At 35.1% G+C, this 27843-nt stretch overlaps 2 protein-coding genes across 4 annotated transcripts; one reads left to right on the top strand and one right to left on the bottom strand.

Annotated features, from left to right (window-relative positions):
* Window positions 1–220: 220 nt before the first annotated feature.
* LOC110639025 (xanthine dehydrogenase 1) lies at window positions 221–19059 on the bottom strand. 3 transcript variants are annotated; one of them, XM_021789790.2, is made up of 14 exons: window positions 18671–19059; window positions 17510–17609; window positions 17296–17404; window positions 14233–15738; window positions 12725–12967; window positions 11967–12281; window positions 11281–11520; window positions 10191–10475; window positions 9860–10081; window positions 3264–3425; window positions 2316–2450; window positions 1660–1896; window positions 1308–1481; window positions 221–620 (listed from the first exon to the last, which is right to left on the bottom strand). In XM_021789790.2, the coding sequence occupies exons 1-14, from the start codon at window positions 18810–18812 to the stop codon at window positions 378–380; spliced, it is 4113 nt and encodes a 1370-aa protein (XP_021645482.2). In that variant the 5' UTR covers window positions 18813–19059; the 3' UTR covers window positions 221–377. The 3 variants fall into 3 exon arrangements, with proteins under 3 accessions (XP_021645482.2, XP_057995448.1, XP_021645492.2); XM_058139465.1 differs by having other exon boundaries at window positions 14233–14952; window positions 18671–19051; XM_021789800.2 differs by lacking the exon at window positions 18671–19059 and having other exon boundaries at window positions 17514–17599.
* A 3230-nt stretch (window positions 19060–22289) lies between these two features.
* On the top strand, window positions 22290–27604 carry LOC110639036 (polyadenylate-binding protein RBP47B'). Its single transcript, XM_021789810.2, has 8 exons — window positions 22290–22494; window positions 23595–24078; window positions 25161–25234; window positions 25311–25441; window positions 25821–25905; window positions 26157–26309; window positions 26975–27066; window positions 27156–27604. Exons 1-8 carry the CDS (start codon window positions 22354–22356, stop codon window positions 27244–27246), a joined length of 1251 nt encoding a protein of 416 aa, XP_021645502.1. The 5' UTR covers window positions 22290–22353; the 3' UTR covers window positions 27247–27604.
* Window positions 27605–27843: the final 239 nt, after the last annotated feature.

The following is a 27843-nucleotide window of genomic DNA, read 5'->3' as shown; positions in this document are numbered from 1 at the left end:
AAAAGTTGGCAATTGGATCATGTTATTCCACATCCAATTAAGAGATGGTGCTAGAAACTGAATATCATAAAAGCTTAATATCATATTAGGCCCCCTGAATTTTAATATTGAATTTAAGTTTCTAATATGGCATTAGAGTTGACTCTACATTATACACATACGCATCGCATTACGTTCTCATTAGTGGGAATAGCACATGTCAAACTAATCAAAGAATAAATATTTCAAATATAAATATATTAAGCTTAATGATGCCTGATTATTCAATTTGTCATTTAGGAAATGGATTAGGCATTTCATATAAGGTCGCTGGAAATGTGATTTAAGAGTTTCAGAATAATTAAGGTAATCATAGCATGCATGCCAATAATAATGAATTAAACACTAAGCTTGGGGCGGTAATCAGAGTTTACAAATGGCGCTGTGAATTCATCTAAACAAGCCATCCGAATCCGTTCAGGTGTTGCTGGATTATCAAGTGGAAACCACTCGCAATGCCCTACTTCTGCTCTTGCAGCTATAATGGCATCTTTGATGGCGAAAAAGACGGCTGAAGCCAGAAAAAATGGAGGCTCGCCAACAGCTTTAGATGAATGGATGGCCTTTACATTTGGATGGCCCTGTCAATTATAAAGAAACAAAGCAGAAAAATTACATCCCAGCTTTAAAGCCATAATAGAGCAGAAATGATGCAAATCAAATCATTGGAGCTCATCCAATAGGACAAGAACTGACACGCAATCAGCTATATTTAATTTATTAGATTGTAACCGCGTTATCGTTTTAATACAAAAGCTAAAACTTTATAAAGAATGAAAATTAATGTTCCCCTCGCTTCCCATATCTGCTCACAGCACTGAGTAAACGTTGAGGTCCTCTAAAGAAAATGTCACCAGTTGGGTTATCATAAAACATACATCCATCGCCCCCGCATCTTCTACTGCCTTGTACATCTCAGCAGCCAGTGATTATGAACATGTCCTAGGGCTAGGAAGCTCGGAAGTACTTATTTTATCTCTAATGGGTGATTTGGCTTCTTACGGAAATAAATCATTGCAAGAGTTGGATGGTAATTGAAATACAGGTCAGGTTTTTTAGATAGACTAAGCAATTTGCTTTATATCAATGCCCAAGTATATCAAGTTTCAATTAAATAGAAAGCCTCACTTCAAATTTTGTATTTTAGAGAATAAAGTGATGACTCCATATCTAAAGAATCAATGCTGGGAGGAGGTTAAAGAGATAACTCAAACTTCCTAAAACATGAAAGTTTCCCATGCATTTCAAAGGCAATTGATAGAGCATACCTTTAGAAGTGACACATTGAATTTGAAGGGAGCATCATTTATGGAAGGAATCTTGTAGCTTCCAGGCCCACACGTATACAAGCAGCCAGGTGGTATCCACTTGTGAGCTAAGTCTCCCCACTTAAGTTCTTCCAAGGCTACCCACCCCAAACCTTGTATAAATGCTCCTTCAATCTGAATCACATTGAAGCATACGGCAAAATGTCATACATGATATTTTATGTAAAAGTGCATAAATTTTGCAATGTTTTAGATTAAGACATGAAGAAGGTAGACAATATCATTTGTAAGTTCAATGAACTTTAAAATGATGTACAGCCCAAAAAAAGTCACGGAAAGAAATGGCACACACCTGTCCAACATCAATGGCTGGATTGAGGGAATATCCAAGATCCAAGATAATATTTGCTGCCCTTGTGTGGAAATCGCCAGTCAATGTATCAATTTCAACCTCAGCAAAGGCAGCCCCATAGGTGAAGTACCTAAATGGGTTTCCTTTACCAGTTCTCCAATCAAAGCCAATCTCGGGTGTAACATAAAATCCATGAGCAGAAAGGTCTATTCGCTGAACGTAGCATGCACTTGCCAGCTGTGAACAATTTAAATTAACCACCATATATAACTTGTGATAACGAAGGACCTTACTGGGAATAAAGGCCAGAAGTAAGATTTCAAGAACAGCCATACAATAGATAATCTATCAAATGGCTATAAAATGATCTAATTGCTTCCAAATTTTCCCAGCAAGACAACTTCTTGTTCCGTATGATCATAAAATCCCAAAAAATTAGAGAACACTTAATGGTCATCTTGCCATCTGGAAACAGTTGCATTTACATTTAAGCATCAGGATATGATGTATAAACATACTTAAGTCTTTTGATAGTTGATTTCTAATCAGACACTAAGGAGATAATCTTGCACACATAAAAGGGTGTGAAACTAAACTTTTTCATTGAAAGGATAAACCCAGAAAATTTTATGCAGAAATCATGAGAATAAACCCACCTCCGCAAATGAGCTGAAATTATGTTTTGACGCAATGGGCTCCATTCGTGCTTTTATCTGCTCACAGGCATCCAATACTGCTGCTCCATACATATCAGAGCTTGCGGAAGCTGCTGTTGGTGATGCATTAGGTACCTGCAAGGATTAGAATATTAATTTAGAAATGAAAGTTCAAGGGCAAGTTATGGGTTATTCATTTAGAATATTAACTGATTTGACAGGAAACAAAATATAAATACGGAGAATAGGTATCAGCAATTTGACTATTTAACCACATACACAGATGAATACATCAGCACATGAGAATGCAATAAGAAAACTCAAGATAAACAAAAACATATTAATACGTCATGGTTTAGAATTTTGCTGCAGAACCTCAGGCTAAAGTTCAACAGACGAGCAATCTTTTCTTAATTTTAAAATATATTATCCAGGCTTTGCCAGGATTGACAAGCATAGAGAGAAGGGAGAAGAAAAGCTAAAGAATATCTATTGATGAAAGCCCCACAAAAAGATTTTACAAATATTTCAAAACACAGGAAAAAAGACAAATTTTTTGCTATCTTAAACTATATATTTATTAATGATTTTGTCTTTCCGCCAGTCAAAAGATGCAAGTACACTACCAAATACCAATACTTATAAAATGCACTTAAGACGTTATTGATCTAGATCTAGCCATGACAACCTTCCAGGTACATAATTCTCATTTCAGCTCTCAAGTCCATGTCCCCTTGCAACACTATGAGGTTGAGTCCTTCACAAAACCCAAACCCAGCATCGAATGCAACAGGATATATTAAACTCCTCTAAAATCTACATAACAGTTATATAAATGCAAAATCCACACCTGCAAAATGTTGTATTCATATGGTAGATTCACTATAGAAAATAATTTCCCATAAAATGGAACAATATCAAGTGCCAGGTTGAAAATAGCCTTAATACCTTGTCGGTGCTCGTCTCTGATATGAACACGGAACTGAGAGGAATATTAAAGGCAGAAGCAGCAACTTGAGCTACCTTTGTATGCAAACCTTGTCCCATCTCAACTCCTCCATGTGTAACTAAAACGGTTCCATCTGTGTAAACATGAACCAGAGCACCTGCCTATAATCATTAAGAAGAGATATACACATTCAGGATTATGTTTCTTCCATGGAAGACCAATGTAAAAGGATAGCGTTTGAGGAGACATGATTCGATGCTTGTAAGTGTAATGCTTATTTCTTTTATTGATGGTGGCCTTTTCCATATTGAAGTGAATATTTTTTGTATATTTTGTTGAATGAAATACAAGGTATTTATATATAAAGAATCCTATAATTAAGTATTCTAATTGGGTTATATCCCACTAATTATGCTAACTAATTAAGAAAAAATATTATTTACATAATTATAGGTAGGGGTGGCCACGGTCCGGTTTTGAACTGGAACCAAACCGAAACCGGTTCGATCAAAACCGGACCAAAACCAGTCAAAACCGGAACCGGCTTCAAACCGGACCGAAATGTCCTTCTGCGGTTTGGTTCAGGTTCATATTTTTTAAGAACCGTGAACCGGCGGTTCCGAACCGGATTGAACCGACGATTTCAAACCGGATTAAACCGGCGATTTAAATATAAAAAAATTCAATAAATATGTTACCTCACTCCTAATTCATTTATATATATCATTAATTCTCTACACAATTATTCTCTGCATTTTCTTCAATTCTTAATATTTTTTTAATTTTTCTCAAATTCTCTAAATAATTATTTTCTATACTCATTTTAATTTCCAATACTCTCTCAATTTTCCTACTTTATTATTTTATATACTTACTGAAATTTTCAATACTATCTCAATTACTTTGTTATTACTTTAAATCCTCAATAAAATTTTCAATACCCTCTATTTTAATTTTTTTTCTCTTTTATACTTTTTAATTATCAATTATTATATAATTTTTTTAAAAAGGCAAGTAATAGAACTAGAAATTTTTATTCCTCTAAATCCTAAAGGTATATTTAGGCAAAATTAAGTTCATACACTTTTTGCTAATTTCTTTATAAAAAATTAATTTCATCTCTAGTTTTTTAATCAGGTTCAAGTCTTTATTTATTAAATTTTTCTTAAAGATAAATTATTTTTTCTTTTTTTTTCTTATTTTATTTTGATTAAAAGATTTCTAAGAAAAATTAAAATATTTTTACAAATATAACTTAAATTTTGAATCAATAAAATTTTTCTCTAATTTTTTTTGTCTAAACTACCCTTAAACCATCCCTAAACCACTTTCAAACCGTCTTCCAAACTGTCTTGAACCGTTCTTTTTCGAACTGCCCTTCAAACCGTTTTAAACCGGGGCTCAAACCGGAACCGACGGTTCAGGAACCGTCTTCCAAACCGTCCCCTGGCGGTTTGATTCAGGTTCATGATTTCATTGAACCTAAACCGGCGGTTCCTGAACCGTGGCCACCCCTAATTATAGGATTGACTTCCTATAACACTCCCCCTCAAGTTGGAGCATAGATATTAATCATGTCCAACTCGTTACAAATGTAGTCAACCCGGGCCCTATTCAAAGCCTTTGTGAAGATATCTCCTAACTGCTCTCCAGGTTTGACATGCCCTGTTGAGATGATCTTCTATTGAATCTTTTTTCGAAGGAAGTGACAATCAATTTCAAGATGCATAGTATGCTCATGAAACACTGGATTTGAGGCGATATGGAGAGCGACTTGATTGTCACACCATAGTATGGCAGGAGATGAGGTCTCAAGACCTACTTCTTCCAATAACTGACGTGTCCACATTACTTCACACACAGCTTAAGCCATAGCTCAATATTCTGATTCAGCATTCGAATAAGAAACTACTGTTTGTTTCTTACTTCTCAAAGATATTAAGTTTCCTCCAACAAAGATACAATATCCTGTAATAGATCTCCTATCAATCTTTGAACCTGCCCAATCTGCATCTGGAAAACACTCAATATTTAAGTGCCCATGATTGCTATATAAGAGATCACGACCTGGAGCACCCTTCAAATAACATAAAATTTGCTCCAAAGCTTCCCAATGGTTAATAGTAGGAGAGGACATAAATTGACTTACAATACTAACTGAATATGCAATACCCAGACGAGTCACTGTGAGATAATTAAGCTTACCAACCAATCTCCTATACATCTCAGGGTCCTCAAATAGTTCACTATCTCCTGTTGTGAGCTGAAGATTTGGAGTCATTGGTGCACTGCATAGTTTGGCACATATTTTTCCTGTTTCCGCCAATAAATCAAGGACATACTTCCTCTGAGATAAGAAGATGCTTTTCTTACACCTTAAAACTTCAATGCCTAAAAAATTTTTCAATAAACCCAAATCTTTTGCTTGAAACTGAGTCTGAAGGAATGACTTAAGTGATGAAATACCTGCAGAGTCATTTTCAGTAATAACAATGTCATCAACATATACTATAAGTAAGATTAGTCCAGCTTTAGAATGTCTATAAAACACCGAATGATCGGACTTGCTCTTCTTCATACCAAACTACTGAACTACCTCACTGAATCAGCCAAACCAAGCTCGAGGTCTTTGTTTCAAGCCATAAAGGGATTTTTGAAGCCTACAAACTTTGACTAACTCTCCCTGAGCAACAAAACCCGATGATTGCTCCATATAAACTTTCTCCTGAAGATTACCATGAAGGAAAGCATTTTTGATATCTAACTGATGTAAAGGCCAATCATATCTAGCTGTCAAAAAAACAAACAAGCGAACAGAAGCTAGTTTAGCAACAGGAAAGAAAGTGTCAGAGTAATTAGTGCCATAAGTCTGAGTATATCTTTTAACAACAATATGAGCCTTGAGACGAGCCACAGTACCATCAGGATTCACTTGACTGTAAAAGTCCATTTACATCCAGTAGCTTTCTTATCCCGAGGCAGATGCACCAATTCCCAAGTACCATTAGTATCTAAAGTCACCATTTCCTCTTTCATTGCAACACGCCAACCAGGATGGGAAAATGCCTCAGCAACAGTTTTAGGAATAGAAATAGTATCTAGATAACTAATAAAACAACGAGATGAAGGAGACAAGTGATTATAACATACAAAGAAAGAGATAGGATAAGTACATTGACATTTACCTTTGCAAAGAGCAATGGGAAGATATAAGTCAGATTGAAGAGCAGTGAATGGAACTAGATCTTCTGACGAAGAAGCTAGTGGAGGATCTGAGTCAAGAGTCTCCAACCTCCTAGAATAAACATGAACAACAGGTGGGAGAGGGGGTTGAGCCGATGCTGGTGCAAGAGAATTTTGAGGACCTGGCTGAGGACTTGACACTGGATGGACAGAATAGACTAAGAGACTATCTTCCTCCCCCGAACTCTCATAAATAGGTGAGGGAGGAAAGAATGCAGTAGATTGGAAAAAGATAACATCAGCAAACACAATATAACGATTAAGGGTTGGAGAAAAACATATGTACCCTTTTTGAAGGTGAGAATATCCAAGGAAGAGACACCTAAGAGACTTGGGATCCAGTTTAGTAACCTGTGGACGAACATCTCGCACAAAACAAGTACTACTAAAGACACGAGGTTCAATAAGAAACAAAGATTTAAAAGAAAACAAAATGGTATAAGGAATGTCACCGTTAAGGACAGATGATGGCATACGATTAATAAGGAAACAAGCAGTAGAAACTGTATCAGCCTAAAACTGTTTAGGAACCTTCATTTGAAAAAGGAGTGCCCGTGCTACCTCAAGGAGATGTCTATTTTTCCTTTCAGCAACTCCATTCTGGGATGGAGTTGAAATATAAGATGTCTGATGAAGAATGCCTTTTTGTGACATGTAAGTTTGAAAATTTCCAGAAATATATTCCTTAGCATTATCACTTCTCAATATACGCATAGACGTATTAAATTGATTTTGAATCTCAGCACAAAAGGCACAAAAAATAGAAAAAAATTCCGAACGATTCTTCGTTAAAAATAACCAAGTAACACGGGAATAATCATCAACAAATGTAACAAAATACTTGAATCCAGAGTTTGAAATAACAGGACATGGACTCCATACATCAGAATAAACTAACTCAAAAGGGGAAGAAGCTCGTTTATTAACTCGAGACACTTTAGGCAAACGATAATGTTTAGCAAACTGACAGGACTAAAAATCTAAAATTGACAAAGACTGAAACTGCGGACATAATTTCTTCAAGACAGATAAAGACGGATGTCCTAACCGACAATGGACTTCAATAGGAGTTAAAATACTGGAATACACAAGATATCTTGGCACCTGTTTGTCAAGGATGTAGAGGCCTCCAAACTCATATCCTCTACAAATAATCCGTTTCGCTGTAAGATCTTAAAACAAACAATGATAAAAAAAAAAATGAGACACTATAATTTAACACTCGAGTAAGTTTACTAACAGAGAGTAAATTAAAGGCGAGTTTGGGTAAACACATAACAGATGATACAAAAATGGATGGTGTGAGATTTGCAATGCCATAACCAATTACACAAGACTTGGACCCATCGGCCAAAACAACAGAGGATGAAGGATGATGGGGTTGAATGTAGACGAAAGGTTAGAATTATCTGACATGTGGTCTGTAGCACCAGAATCAATGATCCATTTGAAGGAGACAAGACATGTAGTAGATTTACCTAACTCAACTATTGCAGTGACTAGGGAACTAGAGGACTTTAGAGAGGCTTGATACTGTGAGAACTGTGCATATTCTTTAGCGGATACTAAAACTGCTTTCTCAGAAGGAGCTATTGAAGAGTCATCAACTACCACATTAGCCATCCGAGATCGTGGGTTTTTATTCTAAAGTTTCGGACAATACCTTTTTGTATGACCTGACTCATGGAAATAGTAACATTCAATTCCTTCTGAGTCACGATTAGGGGCAACCTCCCCACTACGCTGGTTACCACTATTGCCACTATATCCTCCTTTATTGACTCCTTTATAACTTTGCCTGTCACTGTCAGTATGACTAACAAGAGCACTATTAACATATTGGGAGAATTGAGGAGCTTCAGTATGAAGTACTCTTGAGAAAGTATCATGCAGAGATGAAATTTCAGAACCAGAAAGAATTTGAAATTAGAAGTCTCAAACTCTGGGGGAAGACCTGCCAAAAAACTCATGACAATCATTTGTTCTCGTTGAGCTTGCTAAACTTTCACATTAAGATTAAATGGCATTAAGACATTAAGTTCCTCATAGATCCTTTTAAAATCTATTAAATAGACTGTGAGAGACCTATCTTGTTTCTCTGCACTATAGAATGTCTTACATACCTCTTAAATACGAAAAATATTTCCTTTACCTGAATATAAGAATTCTAAATAATCCATCAATTCTTTAACAAACTTACAATGATTAATTAAGCTAATTACCTCACTATTAATGGAATTTCAAATTTTCAGAAACAAACGAGCATCCTCTCTCATCCAAGTTTACTTTGTATCATCAGTAAGTGGATCTTGGGTGAGATTATCATCTTTATCGATACTCCGCAAATAAACTCGAACCATTTTACTCCAATCCAGATAATTAGAACCATTAAATTTGTGTTCCGTGATTTTAGTCATCATAAGAATCACATCAACTATCACACTTTTACTTTCCGCCATTAAAAAAAATTTCACAGTAGCAAATCACAGAAATCTCCTTTCCCAAACCAATAAACACACACCTCAAGACACAATTTTAAAGCAGTTTAGTGTAAACGAAGCCAGAAAACATACCCAACAGTAGGTGGACCAAGGCAAATCACCTCCACAAAGGCACCCTTTGACAAAACAACTAACAGAAATGCAGTATACACCCAAGGCAATGCCAGCGAGAGCGATCGGAGTGGCAGAAGACGTCGGAAGCGCCTCCACGCTCCGGCGAGTGGAGCGGCAGCAGGAGCTTATACCAACGCGTGAGCCTCACTCGCCGGTCTTCTAGTGACCGGATTTTCTGAGTCAGGTCGCCGGCAAGGGAGATTTATTCCTAGGTGGGTGGTGAGACTTAAATGTCACCTTGAGATGGTGACCTAACTCCACAATGACGCTTTTGATAGTTTTCTCAGAAAAATTCTTTTCCAACAAGGCTCTGATACCATGAAGTGAATATTTTTTGTATATTTTGTTGAATGAGATACAAGGTATTTATATACAAAGTATCCTATAATTAAGTATTCTAATTGGGTTATATCCCACTAACTATGCTAACTAATTAGCTAACTAATTAAGAAAGAATATTATTTACATAATTATAGGATTGACTTCCTATAACACATATGAAGTTTTTCACTTGCAAGTACACTTCAATATCAAATAAGATTACATTTTGCCATGCTGTCCCTAGTTACATTAAAAAATTTATAATATTTGGAACTCTATTTTGGACTCGTAATTCATAGCCCACGATCTGAAGAAGATACTAGCTAAAAAGTTACAATCCTAGACTATTAGACCAAAGACACACCAGGCCCATTGTAGAACCTACTTCCTCAATACAATACTGTTTCATGGATTACCTGGTTCATCAGCTTTGTTGTAAAGGATATGCCAAATTTTGTTGGAACCATAGCAACACCACGCTTCTTCCAGCGATTATGAAGATTAAAATGGTTAATGTCTTCACGAGCCTTCAAAAGATTGCAAGATAACTTCAGTTCATTCCAGAGCTGGGTTAGCGTACAGTATTGAAGCTGTTGGCCGTAATGCAGCATGGATCCATCACCTTGGAAATTGATTTCCTGGTAATATTTTGATTACATAAAAATATATGAAAAAAAAAAAGACAATAAAGACAGAAATTATCAATCACAGGTAAAATGAACTAATTAACCAGCTCATATCACTTACCCTTATCTCTTCTGGGTTTTTGTTAAGTTCTACAGCAATTCTTTGAATCCAATTCTCCGTTATAAGCATTCCTTGAGGGCCCCCAAATCCTCGGAAGGCAGTGTGACTGGGAAAATTGGTAAAGCAAACTCGTCCCAGTATTCTGATATTTGGTATCTCATAGACATTGTCAGAATGAAACATGGCACGTTCAAGAACAGCAAGAGACAGATCTAGAGAATTCCCAGCATTATTGTAGATTTTAAGATCCAAAGCAAGGACTTTTCCCTCCTTTGTAAACCCAACCTAAATGATGTAATTTTCAACAATCATGAATTCAGTTCCATCATTTTTAAATCCAAAGAAGCAGAAAGAATAAAAAATTCACTGAATTAAGAAAAAAAAAAAAAAAAGAGCATTGGTTAATTCAGTTCAAGATACACAGGAAGTAAAGTTTCTCCTTCCTCTTCTTTTCTGTTTCTTCCTTCAAACAAAGAAGTAACCCCGTTCTACATTCATCTCCTCTTCCCACCATCTATCTTACATTATATTCTTTTTGAAACAAGCATTATATTCTTTTTGAAACAAGATTATGATTCCCCAACAATAAATAAACTAGATTATAAAATATCATCTGGTTCACTAGATACAGAAACATTAAATAACACTCTCCTTTCTAGCCAGTCTGCATATACAACACAGATACTTAAAAACTGAAAAAATTTTCAAATTTTGGAAAAATCATGCATACTGGACTCATATTGTTGCCATGAAATTTCAAAGCAACCTCTATTTGAGGGGGAAGAAGACAAAATAAAATGGCTTTTAAAGCTCATGCCCAGTGCACATATGCATTGCTCTGTCAGTTTGATGGATTTTCTCAATAGAGATCCGCTGAAGGGCAAATCAACACTTCAGAAAACACATTGCCAGCAAATCCAGAAAACGTCATTAAGGGTTAGATGTAATTTCCTCTCCTATATTGTACAATATCATATTGCATAAACCACCTTGTAGATTATGAAGCAGTCTTGTACAGCATAACATAAAAAACAAAATTGCAACGGACACATACACATCAGAATCCAGTTTTAAGCACCATAAATGATACCTTGTACTTTCCAAGAAAGCCGTGGCGCTGCCCAGTAATCATCATGTCTATATCTCTGTCTAAAATGATTTTCACTGGCCGATTCAACATATATGATGGGACAGAAGCTGCAGCAGCAAGGAAAGCTGATCTTGTCTCCTTTCCACCAAATCCACCACCAATTCTTTTGGTTTTACAAACCACTTTTGACATTGGAAGGCCAAGAACATGAGCCACATACTTCTGGTGTTTCTGAGGAGCCTGCACACGGAGAATGACATTGTGTCAATTCAGTGAAAAAAAAAAATAAAGAAAAAAAGAAGCTATTTGATAACAAAGTTCACATGAACATTGAAGTAGTGATGCAGCCAACGGGACTCAAAGAGTAGCAAGATAAAAGATATAATAATTTATAATTTTGATCTACATTAGGCTAAAATTACTAATTTAAACAAATTTAAACATCCATTAACTGCTGAAACTGAGACTAAAATGCAAATAATTGCCCACTTATCCATATTTGACTGTCAGCCATAAGTATGTAATTATCAATCACTTGAGTCCAGATCAATCACTTGCCAAACCAGAATCCAAAACCAGCCCAATTTCTAAGTCATTTTACCCTAGACTTCTTGTTGAGGCCATGAATAAAAAATAATATGAAATTAAAACCAACAAATTGATAAATTTGAAATGAAATTACTTACTTGGGTAGATGATATCATATGAACTTCATTACCACTATCTGTTGTCCAAACCAAGCTGCCCTGTGGCTCCAAGTAAAAGTGTTCCTGACCACCCACTTGAACTTCCCCATCTATGATTTTGTCACATTGACCTGATTGAAAACAGAGTTCAACATCACCTTTTTTCAAATACTTCTCTGAGTTAGGATGGTAACTGTCAGCATTGATAGCTTCCTGTATAGATAATATTGCTGGAAGCTCTTCATACTCCACATAAACTTTCCTTGCTGCTATTTTTGCATTTTCATGTGTATCTGCAACAACCACTCCGATAACCTGCAGAAACCACACATCTGATTGTTTGGACTAGAAAGAAAAGAAAATGAAGTCATTCTATGGAATTTCCAGGATTTTCAAACTTTTAATGTAAAAGAGTCTAGTTCAATAGTAAAACTCTTAAGCTTGCAGTCAAGAAGTTCAAATACTGAGAATAGCCACTTCATGCAGAAATGTTAAACGGCTTGTCTCCAAAGTTTCCTCCCCAAAACCTGGACCATGAGTAGGTTATGGCCAGGGAATTTTCAAATTTTACCATCAATTATGATTCTGAAACCAAATTGCTGTCACAAGTCCACTCATAAAAACTGACATTCGGTTTCAATTGTTCTATTCAATGCATTAAATGCTTTCCTATTCTGGCATATCTAGATACACCAATGACATGGTTATTGAGAAAAATAAAAAAGAGGACAAGTAACATCAAAGAGTAAGTTTCTTACCTGACCTACACAAGTGACAAACTCTGAAGCAAACAGCTCCTCGTCATCAATCACTGGGCCAATGCGATTATCACCTGGAATATCTTTGGCTAAAAATATGCCTGCAAACCCAGGTGAAGACTTGGCTTCCGAATCATCTATCTTAACGATTCGAGCATGAGGTTTTTTGCTCAACACTAAAGCAGCATGCAGACCATTGGAAGGCATTGGCATATCATCGGTATACTCTGCCTCCCCTGTAACCTAGAGAATATTATATGTGTAGAAGGTTATGAAGATACTTATCTCAAGGCATAAAGAAACTAAGGTTTCATTAGAAGTAGGAAATTTGAAATAAAAGGAGATTTAGACCTGTAAAGGAGAAGACGAAAAGCACAGCTCAACCAAATGTTATAGAATGCTTTCAAATTAGACCTTCTTGATTGATATTTAAAATTAATCCTTAAAGAAGTTTCCAACCACATCTTGAATCTAATTCCCATTCATGAATCTAATCCACAACAAGAAACATATGCATTTTAAGCATATTTCAAGTGATTTAAACCTTAAAAAAAAAAAAGTAATAAGTCAACACCAATGATCAACTTAACATCAAATTATGAAGTTGCATGTGAGCCTATGATAAAAAAAGATTATATTGTCACATATCCAACAATGCTTAGTGCTGAAGTGACTATAGGTGTGCCCAACATCAAAAAATCATGCCAATAAAAAATGCAGAAAAATGCTACTTTAACAGTCCAATACTATAGGAAGGAAACATCATAGCCATACTCAACCCAAAAACCCTTAGTCCAGCTAGTTGGGTTGACTATATGAATCCATTTCTCCATTCAATCCAGTTTAGGGCTTAATCTCAGAAAACTATTTGGTATCCTTACCAAGAAGATTTTGGACTAGCAGATTTTGGTATGCTTGACCTCAAAATCTAGCGGTTTAACTTTCACTCTTATGGCTATGAACTCTGTTCTTGCAAAGCAATGCATTAAGTACTGATGTCACAACAAGTCCAGATGACAGAACAACAAGAGACCTTAAATTTTCAAAGCCTCATGGTAACAATAGATTAAATTATGAAACTAGAAATAATTCAACAGCAGGAGACTAATAGTCAGCAAAAATCAGCTGCTGCACTCCAACTACAGAATATAAAGAATACTTCACACATGCTTCAACAATTATGAATTTTGTCCCCTTCTCTTCGCCTACCCCACTTTTTAGTAAGTGGAAATTACATATCAAACTCTCTCAAAGTAAACATAGGCATGACTCCATAAATCCCAGAAACCTCCTGAACATAACAGCATGTGGTGCAACTTTGCAAGAATCTCAGACATGAATCCATAAGAGAACCATGCTAACCTTTCCTTCAGTAGCATGGTTTAGAATAGGTAAGGTAATGTTTTCTACTTAATGCTACATATGAGCATATACCCAGAAAAAGAATGCAATATCAGCAAACTATAAATATTTAGTTGATGTATGTGTTTTTGTTCTGAGTGGCGTACCTGAAGTCTTGATGAGAGATGAACCTCAGGAGAACCCACAGCTGTCCCGTGTTTTCTAATTTCATAGTCCTGACTTCCCACAACTGATGGCCGATGGAATGGTTGTACAGCAGACAAATGAGATATTAGTATACTTTCGATAGATTTCTTCCCATCCATCTGATGTGAAACCCACAAGAAAAATTTGAAGAAGAAACTAAGGGTTAAAGATTTCCGAAACTCCACCATCCCACCAGGAGCATCTTCCTTAAGCAAGATATCAGTTTCTAGCACTTTCAAAGCACCCTCCAAAAGTTCCTGATTCCAATTCTTCCCAATGAGAAATTCTTTGGCTTTTATTGCAGACAAAGAGATAGGAGCTACACCACCATAAACAATTGATGCATCAGAAACCAACCACTGTTCACCTTTTTCCTCAAGAAAGACACGCATTCCAGCATTCACAATTGCAATATCATCATCTCTCCTATGAGCCTGCTTATATTCTTTCACATACTCAAAAGGCCTAGTCCATGGTAAGAATATTGAGAGTAAAACTTCATCACTTGCAAGATCTACCTTTCGATAACCTAGGAAGAAATTTTCTGCGAGGGTTGTTCTGATGTTGCCTCTGCAATCAATGATATGAAACCTTGCTCTTGCAGCCATCCAGAGAGGGTTTAAGTCTGATATTGGACTTGCTGTACATATATTCCCCCCAACAGAAGCAACATTTTTTATCTGTGTCCCAGCAAACCATTTTAATTGTTCAATAAAGGCCTTACATGAAGACACTTCATGAGCAGCCCGTTCATTTACAACCTTTCTGAGCATTTGCAGGAGTTCAGTCAGTCTTACTGCAGCACCAATCTCTAAGCCGTCATCCTTGACATTCAAGACATTGAGCTCAGGTACATGTGCAACAGAGATCAAAACATGATACTGGATTCTCTTCAACCTCATCTCTATTCCAACCTCAGTATTACCTATCAATAGTTTTGCTTCAGGGTGTTTAGCTTTTAACTCAAGCAAATGTTGAAGGCTCAAGGGTCGATACCACTTAAGCCCTCCAAATCCGCTCAAACTTAGGGGGTCTAATTTCATCAATAACAACTCAGGAGGAAAAATAAGCTCTTTGTCTGTATATGTACTCCCATTTACCTCACTATAAGAGATGGGTTCAAAACCATCACCGCAACCTGTATTATGTTTGTGGTTGCCAGGACCAACTACAGTTTGTGATTTACATGAACATGGTTTACCAGTTAAGGGGCACACAAATTCATCTCCTTTAAGGTTTAGTGTAGACTTATCAGTGTATAATGCATCATTACTTTTTGCAAAAACTTGAAATGCATCAACAATCGGCCTATAACCAGTGCAACGGCACAAATTTCCAGCAAGGCATTCTTCAATTTGCTCTTCTGTGGGTGGTGTTTTGCTTGACCTTAATAGTGCATACATTGACATGATAAACCCAGGAGTACAAAATCCACACTGGGAGCCATGAGAACGTGCCAATGATTCCTGCAGAACATTAAGGAAACACAGATGTACTTGACATTCTCATTAATGCAATTTTCAAGCCTTAGAAGATAGCAAAAGCAAGAAAGATAGATCTAGGAACGGTTTCATAACTTGACTAATCACTTAAAATTAAACCTGTCACCAATTTTTTTAAATGTGTTTGATAACATTAATTTTAAGAACTTAACTTTTTCAATGAGTTGGATAATATTTTTGTTTTAAGCACTTAAATTTCAAACATCACTCAATACAACTTAACTCAACTCAACTAAGCCTTTATCCCAAAAATTTGGGGTTGGCTATATGGATTCGCTTTCTCCACTCTAAACGATTTTGGGTTAAATCCTCAGAAATTTGTAATGCTTCTAGGTCATGTTATACTACTCTCCTCCAAGTCAATTTAGGTTTACCCCTTTTTTTCTTTCTATCCTCTAACATAATGTGCTCTACTTGTCTAACTGGAGCCTCCGTATGTCTACACTTCACATGACCAAATCACCTCAATCTCCCTTCTCTCAACTTATCCTCGATTGGTACCACTCCTACCTTTTCTCTAATACTCTCATTATGGATTTTATCTAATCTAGTATGGCCACTCATCCACCTTAACATTCTCATCTCTGCAACTCTTATCTTAGACGCATACGACTCCTTCAATGCCCAACACTCACTACCATATAACATAGTCGGTCGTATGGCTGTACGGTAAAATTTTCCTTTCAACTTATTGGGAATCTTGCGATCACATAAAACTCCCGTGGCACGTCTCCACTTCAACCATCCGGCTTTAATCCTATAACTAACATCCTCCTCACATCTCCCATCTACTTGAAAGACTGAGCCGAGATATTTTAAGTGATTACTTTGAGACAGTACCACTCCATCCAAACTAACTCCTTCCATATCACTAGTTTGGCCTTCACTAAACTTCCCTCAAACATCACTCAATATGCTAAGTAAAAAAAGCTAAATTTTATGTTTTAAATTAATAATGATTCTTTATCAACCATCACGGCATCACCATCATTTTCACCATGGTTGTTACATATCGTCACCACTACCATTATCAATATCATTAACATCACCACCATTGTCGGTGGAACCAACACAGCCACAACCTTTATACCATCACCATTGTCGCTCATCTACCACTATCAACACCACTGCCACAACAAATGACAATAAGCACCATCACTCACTGTCTTAACCATTTTATAATTTTTTTTTTCAATTTCAGTTTTTATATTTAGATGATACACAAATTGAAAACAATTTATTTTCAATTATTAAATTTTAACACTTGCTAATTAAGTACCAATATTTTAATTCCATTACAGCTCTTAAACATTCACAATTATAAATTTTTAGCCACTGATGAAAAATCATGCAGGAAAAACTCTCTTGGAGATGCATTATAGGCAAGAAATTCAACCCAGCAAAATATATGTCTGCACTAACTGGTACCAGAAATAACAATAAACAATAATCCTAATTATTCAAAAGATTCATGGTCGTAGTAATAAACACCAAGATAAAATATATAGAAAACATTATTACTTGAATTGGATGCAAGCCATTTTTGCAGCTCCCAACTCCCTCCACTGTAATTACATGCATGCCTTCTACAGAATAGAGAGGAGCCAAGCATGCATTAACAGCATAATGCCTATCAAAAGATTTTCAAGGCAATATCACCACATTAATACTAAGACACACTAGAATACTGGAAAATTACGTAATTCAAGCAAGAGAGAGCAAGGGAGAGACTCACACACATTTCTTCATGCTCTTGTTATAATGAGAAACCATAACAGTGCAAGCCCCACAACCACCTTCACCACAGCCAAGTTTTGTCCCCACCAAACCAATGTCTATATCAACGCCAGTTCCAAACCAACACCCACCCAGAAAAAATAAATAATAGTTATGCTCAACAACTTTATGAAAATAGGAATTTGAGCAATACAAGACAAACTAATATGTAAAATATGGAATTCAACATATAACCACAATACAAAATTTTAATTTCAAACAAAATATAAGATACATATGCTGAATATGGAATGACTGTCCCCACCAAGCCAATGTCTATATCAACGCCAGTTCCAAACCAACACCCACCCAGAAAAATTAAATAATAATTATGTTCAACAACTTTATGAAAATAGGAATTTAAGCAAAACAAGACAAACTAATATGTAAAATATGGAATTCAACATATAACCACAATACAAAATTTTAATTTCAAACAAAATATAAGATACATATGCTGAATATGGAATGACTGTAGCACAACTATGAAAAGAAGATGCATTTAACCAAAACTTCTAGAATCATAGGTCCAAATGTTTGATACCATTACTTCCATTGAAGTCTCTTAACAACCGAACACAGCATCAGCTTAATCATAAATTAAACAATGCTCAAGCACAAAACTATACTATTAATTATTTCTTGAATAACGAAGAGTCTAAGAACCCAGAAACTAAGCAATCTTACATATGTACAAGCAGGTTAAGGCGACTTTGATTCAATTTACGAAACGGATAATTTTTTGACTGATTGACCAAGCTTAAGCCCGCCTAAGTGATGTTCGCCAGAGATTCTTGAAAATCGAACAATTTTCACTAACACAATTAGAATAAATGATTTGCTGATTACACCTAAAATAAAATAAATATTTGATTCAGTTTGGTTAGTTCAGATTCCAAGTCTCTCTTTCCCTATGATCTAATAAATTAATGTTCTTGTCCTCAAGCAAGCACTTCGTGAAGTGTATTCAATTTGTAAAACTATGCTTCACCCAGATAATATTTCACGCTTATTCAGATGAGTTAACACCCAAGAACTCCATCCTACTAGGTGCCTTTTCCCTTTTTCTCACACTAGCAATTTACGGGCAACCCAACAAATCAAACTTGAACCTAGTTACCTCTGAGATACTCAAGGAGGGTCAAGTGGGCCAACCCATCAGGCAACACTCTTCGAACTCCATTGACGTACAAGATTGGCTCCTTCCCTGATTCATCTCCAATCTGCTCCACTACTCGTACTTCGTTCTTCAAGGACCCCATTAAAGTTTCCTTTCTGAACCCACTACCTCCACCGTCAAATAATATCTCACGTTAAGAACCTCGTATCTTGATCCTCAGGATTCTGATGCGTTTGATAAGGTTCTTTGTTTGATCTATTTATTGACCTTTGGAACATTCAACGCGGACGCACCTTCCAGCAAAATTTTCCACACTTTAAATTTTCCGCTTTCCACAGTTAAAATTTTCCAAATACGGAAGCCATTTCTATTGTACTTTCAGCAGGCTGCTTTTACTCTAACATTGTGTTTTGGATTGGAGGGAGGAAAACAATGAGGATATTTTTTTTATGTTTAAATAACATAATTATAATTTTATTTTTAAATTATTTTGTAAATAACAAAATTATAATTTTATTTTTAAATTAAAAAATAAAAATTTATATAATATGAAAATATATTTATATTTTTTTCATTTTTTTATTTTTAAAAAAAGTATAAGTGATATTTAAATACAAAATAATAAAAATTAAAATTATTTTACCTCTAAATTTATTTTTTTTCTTTATTTAAATATAGTTTAAATGCAAAAAAAAAAAATAACTGCACGTGAATCGGCTCATTAAGAGGAAAACTTATAAGGATAATAGGGTAACTTTATTTAAGAATTAATAGTTCTAGCGCGTGTTTTTGCACGTGTATATAAAAAATTCAAACATTTGTATAAATTTATATTTTAATTCAAATCTTTAATATTGTTAATCATTTTAAAATTTTATTTAATTTATCAAAATTTTAATTTTTTTTAGTTTCATAATATTTTATTTTTTTTCTCTTTATTTGTTTTATTTAATTTCTCTCTTTTAATTGCCATTTATCATATGAGTAACCTTTAAAAATTAAAAATATTACAAATTAGTCGTGAATTGATAAGAATCAAATTAAAATATTATAGGTTATTTATTGTTAATTTAAGAAATTAAGTGAAAAAAAAATAGAATTATCCATTTTATAATATAGTTTTTAATTAGCTATAGAATCAAGTGAATATATTTTTATATAGTTAGTTATAACAATATATAGTAACTTGTACTATAAAACAATTTATTTTTTTTCTTAATATATATTCTTGTAGTTAAAAATACAAATCAATTCTATTATTATAGATAAAATGGTTTACACATTAAAAAATAATTGATTTTAAATTTATTGCACATAATTTATATATGATTATATGTATAGCAAATTGTAATTAAATAATTCTAAAAAATGAAAATGACTTATTATTTTGAAAATGGGAAGTCTTGAAAAAAATAAATCATTTTCCTTGCAAATAATTCAATTTTCTTTTGATGTTGATCCATCTTCTTAGTGATCTAAATGTTACAAAATATGAAAAATATTTTATAAAAAAAAAAAGAGCCTAAGCCTATAATATGATAATAATATAGAAATTGAGGTTATACATTTTCTTTTGAACATGCAAGTATGGAAATGCATTAAATAATGCCCAAAATGGGCAGATCACATGAGATAGTTACAATAAAATAAGGTTTAAATTCAATTCCAATTGTAATCCTAATTCGGAGAGAGATTCAATCCATAACAATAAAATCACCGAAACCCATATGCCCACAGGATTCAAGAAGTTTCACCAAAAGATGGAAACACATAATCAACCAAAACCCAACAACAATCACATGATCTTTGTTGTATCTCTCACTAGGACTTTTCCTACCAGCATAACACAATGCTAGTCACTCTTAAGCAAATAGACCCTAGTTGAAGCAAAGCAGCAGCAAAAAATCTTAAACACAACAAAGACAAGCAATTAGCACATACCATAACATCGGAGAAACCTCAACCACTGCTTGATACGATTATTAAATATGGCCAAATCGCAGCATATGCTAAGAAGATAGAGATTTAAATCGCATCAGACTAGGGCATTTCAGCCTTTATAGCCTTTGGGTTGACCATTTTATATCTCTTGTTGGCGGACTCCTCTATGAACCCCCTCTGCTCATGACAGCAGCACCCCCTTTCAGCCATATCAAAAGTAGACCCCTAATAGTTGCTCTCTCCTTTCTCATCACCTACGAAAAATGACCAACCAACCATATATATATGTCAATCTCAGGAAGGAGGGAGAGCTAACTTCCTCACCCATTCGAATAACAAACAGTGAACTTTTCTCCTATCTCGAAAGGCCTGAAAATTTTTTAGAGAAAATTTCTCCCTAAAAACAAGAGAGAATATAAATTTTGTTGAGGTTATACATTTTCAATGGTTATTAATAGATTTATGTCATGGATGGAGCAACTCGAGCATTGTGCAAACCCCAAATACTTTAGTTAGAATCAATATGAACAGGGCTTATCAGCTTTGAACAAAAAAATAGCAAGAATTTTTAGATATGTGTTTTAGTTCCATTATGGTGAGGGATGTAATAAATTATTATATGAGAATAAATTAAATTATTGGTATTTTAAGATTTTTTTTAATAAATAAACTTTTTTTTTTTTGGGACGAATTGAAATTTGTCACCATAAATAAAAATATATGGGCGGCGAAAAAATCTTTGGGCTTTAACCTTTTGCTTTGTAGAGATATTTTAAATTCGTTGCATAAAAACATTTATGCGACGAAGTTTTTTGATATATGATCTGTTTTGGCGACGAATTTATAATTTTTAGCAGCAAAATATTAAATACCAAATTTGTTTTAATGAATAATTAATTAACATAGGCTTGTTGAGGTTTGAATTTTTTTTTTTTTAATTGAGATAAAAGAGATTCTCATCGTACTTAATATAATAATATACAATAGGCCATAACTGCTTATGTAATTTCATCCACGTTCTTTAACTTTTGAGAGGATTTTTACATTAAACCAAAATTAGAAGTTTGGCATTTAGGACTTAGCAGTTTAGGCAAGTGCCATTGCTAGGTGTGGGCAGCATTTGAAGGAGTCTAGTGCTAGCTTGGGCTGACTTTATTTCCCTACGTGCATTGTTGATGTTGATTAATCGGAGAATGGAAAGCAATATGAGATTTTTAAGTTGTTTGGGATGAGAATATGTAGGAAGGATGAATTTTTTGATAATTATTTTGGGTTCATTTTATTTATTAACCCACTAATTTGATGAGTTGAGAGGGTTAAGTTTTTTATATTAATATATTATTCTATTTTAATTTTTTAAAAATATAAAATTACCCTTTCTTATTTTTATGTTTTTAATTATTTTATAAAAAAAATATATTTATAATATTATATTTAACCTTATTTTTCAATGTTTTTCTTTCAAATAAAATAATAATATTAAACCTTTATTAATCTTATTTTACTTTACTTTCATCTCAAATATAAAATACGCTATAAAGTGGCCTAATTAAAATACTTACAGCAGTATTAAATGTAATCAGCAATTAACCCACTGGCTGGAACAATAAACTAAAACCTCCTACGACGCCGTTTCAACAATACTCATAGAAATCCTGCCGCAGCCCGCACGCGCATAAAACCTCAAGAGGCCAGAGCTCATCGCAAAGCATCAACGTTCAACCGGGAGAGCTTGGGGGTTAATGGCAGCGCCAACGGCAACGATCCATGGAGGGTATCATCAACCCACCACTCTAGAAGAAGTCAGAACCCTTTGGATTGGTGATTTACAGTATTGGGTTGATGACAACTACCTCAGTTCCTGCTTCGCTCACACTGGCGAGGTTCTTCTCTTTCCTTCAGTCTCTCCCTTCCACCTTTATTTGAGTATATATGCGCTTATGTATTGATTTACATGTATGTGTGGATGCTTGTGCGTGTATTACTATTTACTGGTTTAGAGGATTTCTGTTTCGGCTGTCTTGATGTTTGATTTTCTTGAGATTATTTGTCGTATGCAATCGAACTTTACTGGGTTGTTGATTAATATACATTTTCAAGGGGAACCGTTATAATTTACTTGAATTTTGAATGCTATCTTTGTAGAGAATAGCGCTTGATTTCTTCAACGTAGCTTTAAGAGACCGCAATTCAGTTTCAATTTCGTGAATTATAAAGAAGTTCTGGTATTTATTAGGTAAAAGACAGTGCTAAAGATGACATCTTTTGCTTACTACAGATTTCACTGGCTTACGGTTGAAAATTAGTTTTTGGGCCTTTTTTTTTAAAAGAAAATTACTGAAAGAAACTGAATTACAAAGGGGCGCCGACCCATTTACGGAAGAATTACTTAACGATGGAGTAAAACTCCCTACATCTAGACTAGGGCAACTGGAAACTAATGCACAAGACGAATTTTCAGAAGCTATCAAACAAAAAGGCATCAGCTGTAAGAATTTCACTCTTGCAACACATGTATGAAGTCCATTGGGAATTGCAAAAAATAGGAACCAATTAGCAAGTTTCCTCAATTAATTTCCACTAGAACAAAACTTTAATTTTTGTTGTTTCTAAATTGTGAAGTGAATCACTTTGTTAAAGGGCACTGAACTAGAACCAATGTAATAGACTTGTTTAAACTGCCATGGGCTTTTCTTCTTGCAATTCTATTTTTGAGACTTAATAATTTCTAATTGTTAATTGGTTTCGGGTGCATTGCATGCTGTTCTATAACAATGATTTTGGTGGAGATGGAGTGGAAAATGCATAACAAATATGAATATTTCACTACTTAAATACCCCCAGCCTTCTTTGAATTAAGATTTCAATTGATCCTAGATGTTAATGGGTGTTCAACTTTGAGGGTGTAGTTAGTTTTTCATGCAAGCTTGTAGTTCTTGTGCTCCATGCATTGATATTCTAAAATCCATTCTGCTAAATACAGGTAGTTTCAATTAAAATAATACGCAACAAGATCACTGGCCAGCCTGAAGGTTATGGGTTTGTGGAGTTTGTTTCTCATGCAGCGGCAGAAAGGATTTTACAGACATATAATGGGACACAAATGCCTGGAACTGAACAAACTTTCAGGCTGAATTGGGCTTCTTTTGGCATTGGGGAGAGACGCCCTGATGCTGGACCTGAGCATTCTATTTTTGTTGGGGACTTAGCACCTGATGTTACAGATTATCTCTTGCAAGAGACATTTCGAGCTAATTATCCATCAGTTAGAGGTGCCAAGGTTGTGACTGATCCAAGTACTGGACGTTCTAAGGGATATGGATTTGTTAAATTTGGTGATGAGAATGAACGAAATCGTGCTATGACTGAAATGAATGGTGTTTATTGCTCAACCAGGCCGATGCGTATTAGTGCAGCAACACCAAAGAAGACCACTGGTTATCAACAGCAATATACTGTAGCAAAAGGTCATATTTAGCTTTTTAATTATATTAGAAGATTAGCTTTTGGTAATGAGCAAGTGTGACCTGCCTTGCTTCCTGAGTTCATATTACAATTTTTCTTAGTTGTCTGACTTCTCTTTGTTTTAGAATTTGGAGAGTTTTTGGAAAGATGTGTTTCTGGTTGACCTCTTATTGTGTACAAGCTAGTCTTAGTTTTTGTGAGTATTGGGGGGAGGTGCTGAGTAACTAAATACAGCCATTAGATGTAACAGAAATGTAGTAGCTTAAGAACTTATGCAACAAAAGTCTAAAGCAAGATGGTATTATATAATAGAACCTTTAATTGCCAACGAGCAATGATTAACTCAACTCAACTAAACCTTTATCCCAAAAATTTGGGGTCGGCTATATGGATTCGCTTTCTCCACTCTAAACGATTTTGGGTTAAATCCTCAGAAATGTGTAATGTTTCTAGGTTATGTTGTACTACTGTTCTCCAAGTCAATTTAGGTCTACCCCTTTTTTTCTTTCTATCCTCTAACCTAATGTACTCTACTTGTCTAACCGGAGCCTCCATATGTTTACGCTTCACGTCACCAAACCACCTCAATCTCCCTTCTCTCAACTTATTCTCAATTGGCACCACTCCTACATTTTCTCTAATACTCTCATTATGGACTTTATCTAGTCTAGTATGGCCACTCATCAACATTAACATTCACATTTCTGCAACTCTTATCCTCTTATCTTAGACGCATACGACTACTTCAGTGCCCAACACATTACCATATAACATAGCAGGTCGTATGGCTGTACGATAAAATTTTTCTTTCAACTTATTGGGAATCTTGCGATCACATAAACTCCCATGGCACGTCTCCACTTCAACCATCCGGCTTTAATCCTATGACTAACATCCTCCTCACATCCCCCATCTACTTGAAGGACTGAGCCGAGATATTTAAAGTGATTACTTTGGGGTAGTACCACTCCATCCAAACTAACTCCTTCCCTATCACCACTCTTGTCATTCGAGTGCATAACTGTTATGCTTCAATTGGTTCTCTAACTAGAATTTGCTTATCTATCAATTTTTTTTTCTGCAGCCATATATCCAGTTCCAGCATACACTACACCAGTCCAGGTGGTTACACCTGATAGTGACATCACTAATACCACCGTAAGTTAGCCATATATAGGCCCTTGAGGAATTTGCTTTCTTAGTCCAATTCTCTTACTATCTTTTCTCATTGCAGATCTTTGTTGGTAACCTGGATCCTAATGCCACAGAAGAGGAACTGAGACAAACATTTTTGCAGTTTGGGGAGATCGTCTATGTCAAAATTCCTGTAGGAAGAGGATGTGGTTTTGTACAATTTGGAACTAGGTTTGCTTATTTTCAATAAATAGCAATTTTCTTCTTTTCATTCTTGTTCTTTTATAATGTTTTATGCAGGCAATTATAGTGTTTGTCTATTTATGTATTTATGATTAAGCATTTTGTAATTCAGTTAGAAGTTTGGTTCATCTTTATTTATTTCTCTTCCACATTGTCATATGGGATTGCTTACTATATCTCTCTTATCTGTTAGAGAAAAGAAGCACCATAAGTACCAACAATGGACAGAGACAGACAATACCCTTTTGGAGATGGTCAAATAAGGGCTAGCCCCTATTTTATAGAAAAGTTATAGTCATGGTTTTCATGTACTTTGTTTCTGTTGTGTCATAAAATGTTTCTGTCCTCAACGGTTTTGTTTATACAGGACATCTGCTGAAGAAGCCATACAAAGGATGCAGGGGCATGTGATTGGTCAACAGCCGGTGCGCATTTCTTGGGGCAGGAAACAGGTATATCCATTTTGATCTATCTCATGAGAATATTTTCTTCTATAAGCAAACCTCATAATGTGATGCTTCATTTCAAAGCCAGAAACAACAATTTAAATTTTCAGTTTACATAAATGCCTTCAAGAAAGTGAAGGATACAGTTCATGATGGATTCTGTATGGAAAATATATGGAATATTGTGGAATAATTTTCTATTCTATGTTGTTACTTTGTTTTATAGTAGCCTCACTAATATATGGTACTTACTGCAGGATGCAACGGGAATTTGGGGTCAGCAAGTAGATCAATGGAGTGCCTATTATGGTTATGGACAAGGTTATGATGTCTATGGTTATGGGGCAACACAAGATCCATCATTATATGCATATGGTGCATATGCTGGTTATCCACAATATCCTCAACCAGTGAGTATCTTAACACTTGTTACATAAATTACCATTTGACTCGATGTTTTTACAGGTATGAAAATTGTGGCAACTTTGAAGAGTAATTTTGGTCTTTTAGCCCTTAATGGCTGTTCAAAAATAATTTTCATTCCTGAAAAGTGCATTGTATGCAGCCAAACATATCATAATATGCTATTCTTGGATCTTCAGTTTTTCCTTCCTTTTAAAGTAGTGGACAATGCCCTAACTACTCGTAGTATACAAAGATAAGAAGTTTTGTATTGTCAGCCTCTGAACTCTAGTGAAATTTAAATCTATCTAGCTGGTAAATTAGTTCTGAGCTTAAGGCAGAGAGCCCCCAGTACATGTTTTTCCAAACATGATGAAAATGAGAACTCGTGGTAGGAACTAGGAAGGGGTGAGCAATTTGTTGAAAATGCCTGACCTTTTTGTTGATTATTTTCTTTTACTTTTTGATGTTCTTGTGAATGGATAGAACACTGTTATGGCACCTAGTCACCCTTGGGGAGTAGCAATATGGACTCAGCTACATGAATTTTCACATTGTCATAACATGATTTTTAACCATTTTTTTTTAATGCTGTTGAGGAAGAGAAATGCTCAGTGAATTGAATTGATCATTTTTTTTTTAATCTGACTATAATTGGGTCACACAATTTTAGGTTGATGGTGTCCAGGATATGAGCGGTACTGTTCCAATTGTAGAACAAAGGGAGGAACTTTATGATCCCTTGGCTGCTCCTGATGTTGACAAGTGAAGTCTATCTCAGCTTTGTAGTTTGTCTAAGTCCTATATATCTGTTTATTGGCTAATTATTTTGGTTGTTTGAATTTGGTTGTCAGGTTAAATGCTGCTTACCTTTCTATTCATGGAAATGCCATATTAGGCCGGCCCTTATGGATGAAAACATCATCACTTTCCCAACAAGCTTAGGCATCATGGCCCTTTCTCAATTCAAACTTATGGTATTTGTTGATATTGTTCTAAAGATTGCAGTAGACAGCTGTGTTGAGAAGTATCCTTAGATGAGGGAAATCTGGTGCCTAGAGGGAGAACTATAAAAACATGCTCGAGATATGTCTATTTTGCTCAGTGCTCACTATGCAGGCAGAGTAAGATTCTGGAGAGAGAACATTTAAATTTGATAAACCCTTTTTTACTTGAGCATTTATTGTTGGATTGTGGCTCTGTTTGTAAAGGAAAACTAGATCCTTGGCACTTTGTGATGGTTGGGAAGTCTCTGTTCTCTCTCAGGAATAGCAATTTTAGTTATAAAATTTTAGTTTCTAAACAGAGTTTAAAAATTTTTAGCTAATATAAAACCAATTTGTTTTCAGGCTTATGGTTAAGGTCACAGTGTGTGATAGTAGAAAGTGCAAAATTTAGAAAACCTAATAATTTTAAGCGAGAATTCTCAAGCAATAATGTAAATGTCTGGTAGGTGTTTTTTCTCATACTGTTCATTCTTTATTCTTAAACCATAAATGTGAAAGAACTTTGTTGCTCCTCTGACTTGGGGTGGCTGTCTGG

This window comes from Hevea brasiliensis, chromosome 17 (assembly GCF_030052815.1).
Source record: "Hevea brasiliensis isolate MT/VB/25A 57/8 chromosome 17, ASM3005281v1, whole genome shotgun sequence".
Classification (NCBI taxonomy): Eukaryota; Viridiplantae; Streptophyta; class Magnoliopsida; order Malpighiales; family Euphorbiaceae; genus Hevea; species Hevea brasiliensis.
Note: the sequence above shows the minus strand (reverse complement) of the source record. Positions and strands in the feature narration are given on the sequence as shown.

What these genes read in the sequence shown, in the direction of transcription:
- LOC110639036 (XM_021789810.2), top strand. Translation starts at nt 22,354, where the DNA reads ATGGCAGCGCCAACGGCAACGATCCATGGAGGGTATCATCAACCCACC. An exon ending in GTGACATCACTAATACCACC is followed by an intron (nt 25,235 to 25,310) that starts GTAAGTTAGCCA and finishes TTCTCATTGCAG; the next exon opens with ATCTTTGTTGGTAACCTGGA. An exon ending in TTTCTTGGGGCAGGAAACAG is followed by an intron (nt 25,906 to 26,156) that starts GTATATCCATTT and finishes TACTTACTGCAG; the next exon opens with GATGCAACGGGAATTTGGGG.
- LOC110639025 (XM_021789790.2), bottom strand. Translation starts at nt 18,812, where the DNA reads ATGGGGTCCTTGAAGAACGAAGTACGAGTAGTGGAGCAGATTGGAGAT. An exon ending in ATGGCTTGCATCCAATTCAA is followed by an intron (nt 15,739 to 17,295) that starts GTAATAATGTTT and finishes AATGTTCTGCAG; the next exon opens with GAATCATTGGCACGTTCTCA. An exon ending in TTGTCACTTGTGTAGGTCAG is followed by an intron (nt 12,282 to 12,724) that starts GTAAGAAACTTA and finishes TGGTTTCTGCAG; the next exon opens with GTTATCGGAGTGGTTGTTGC.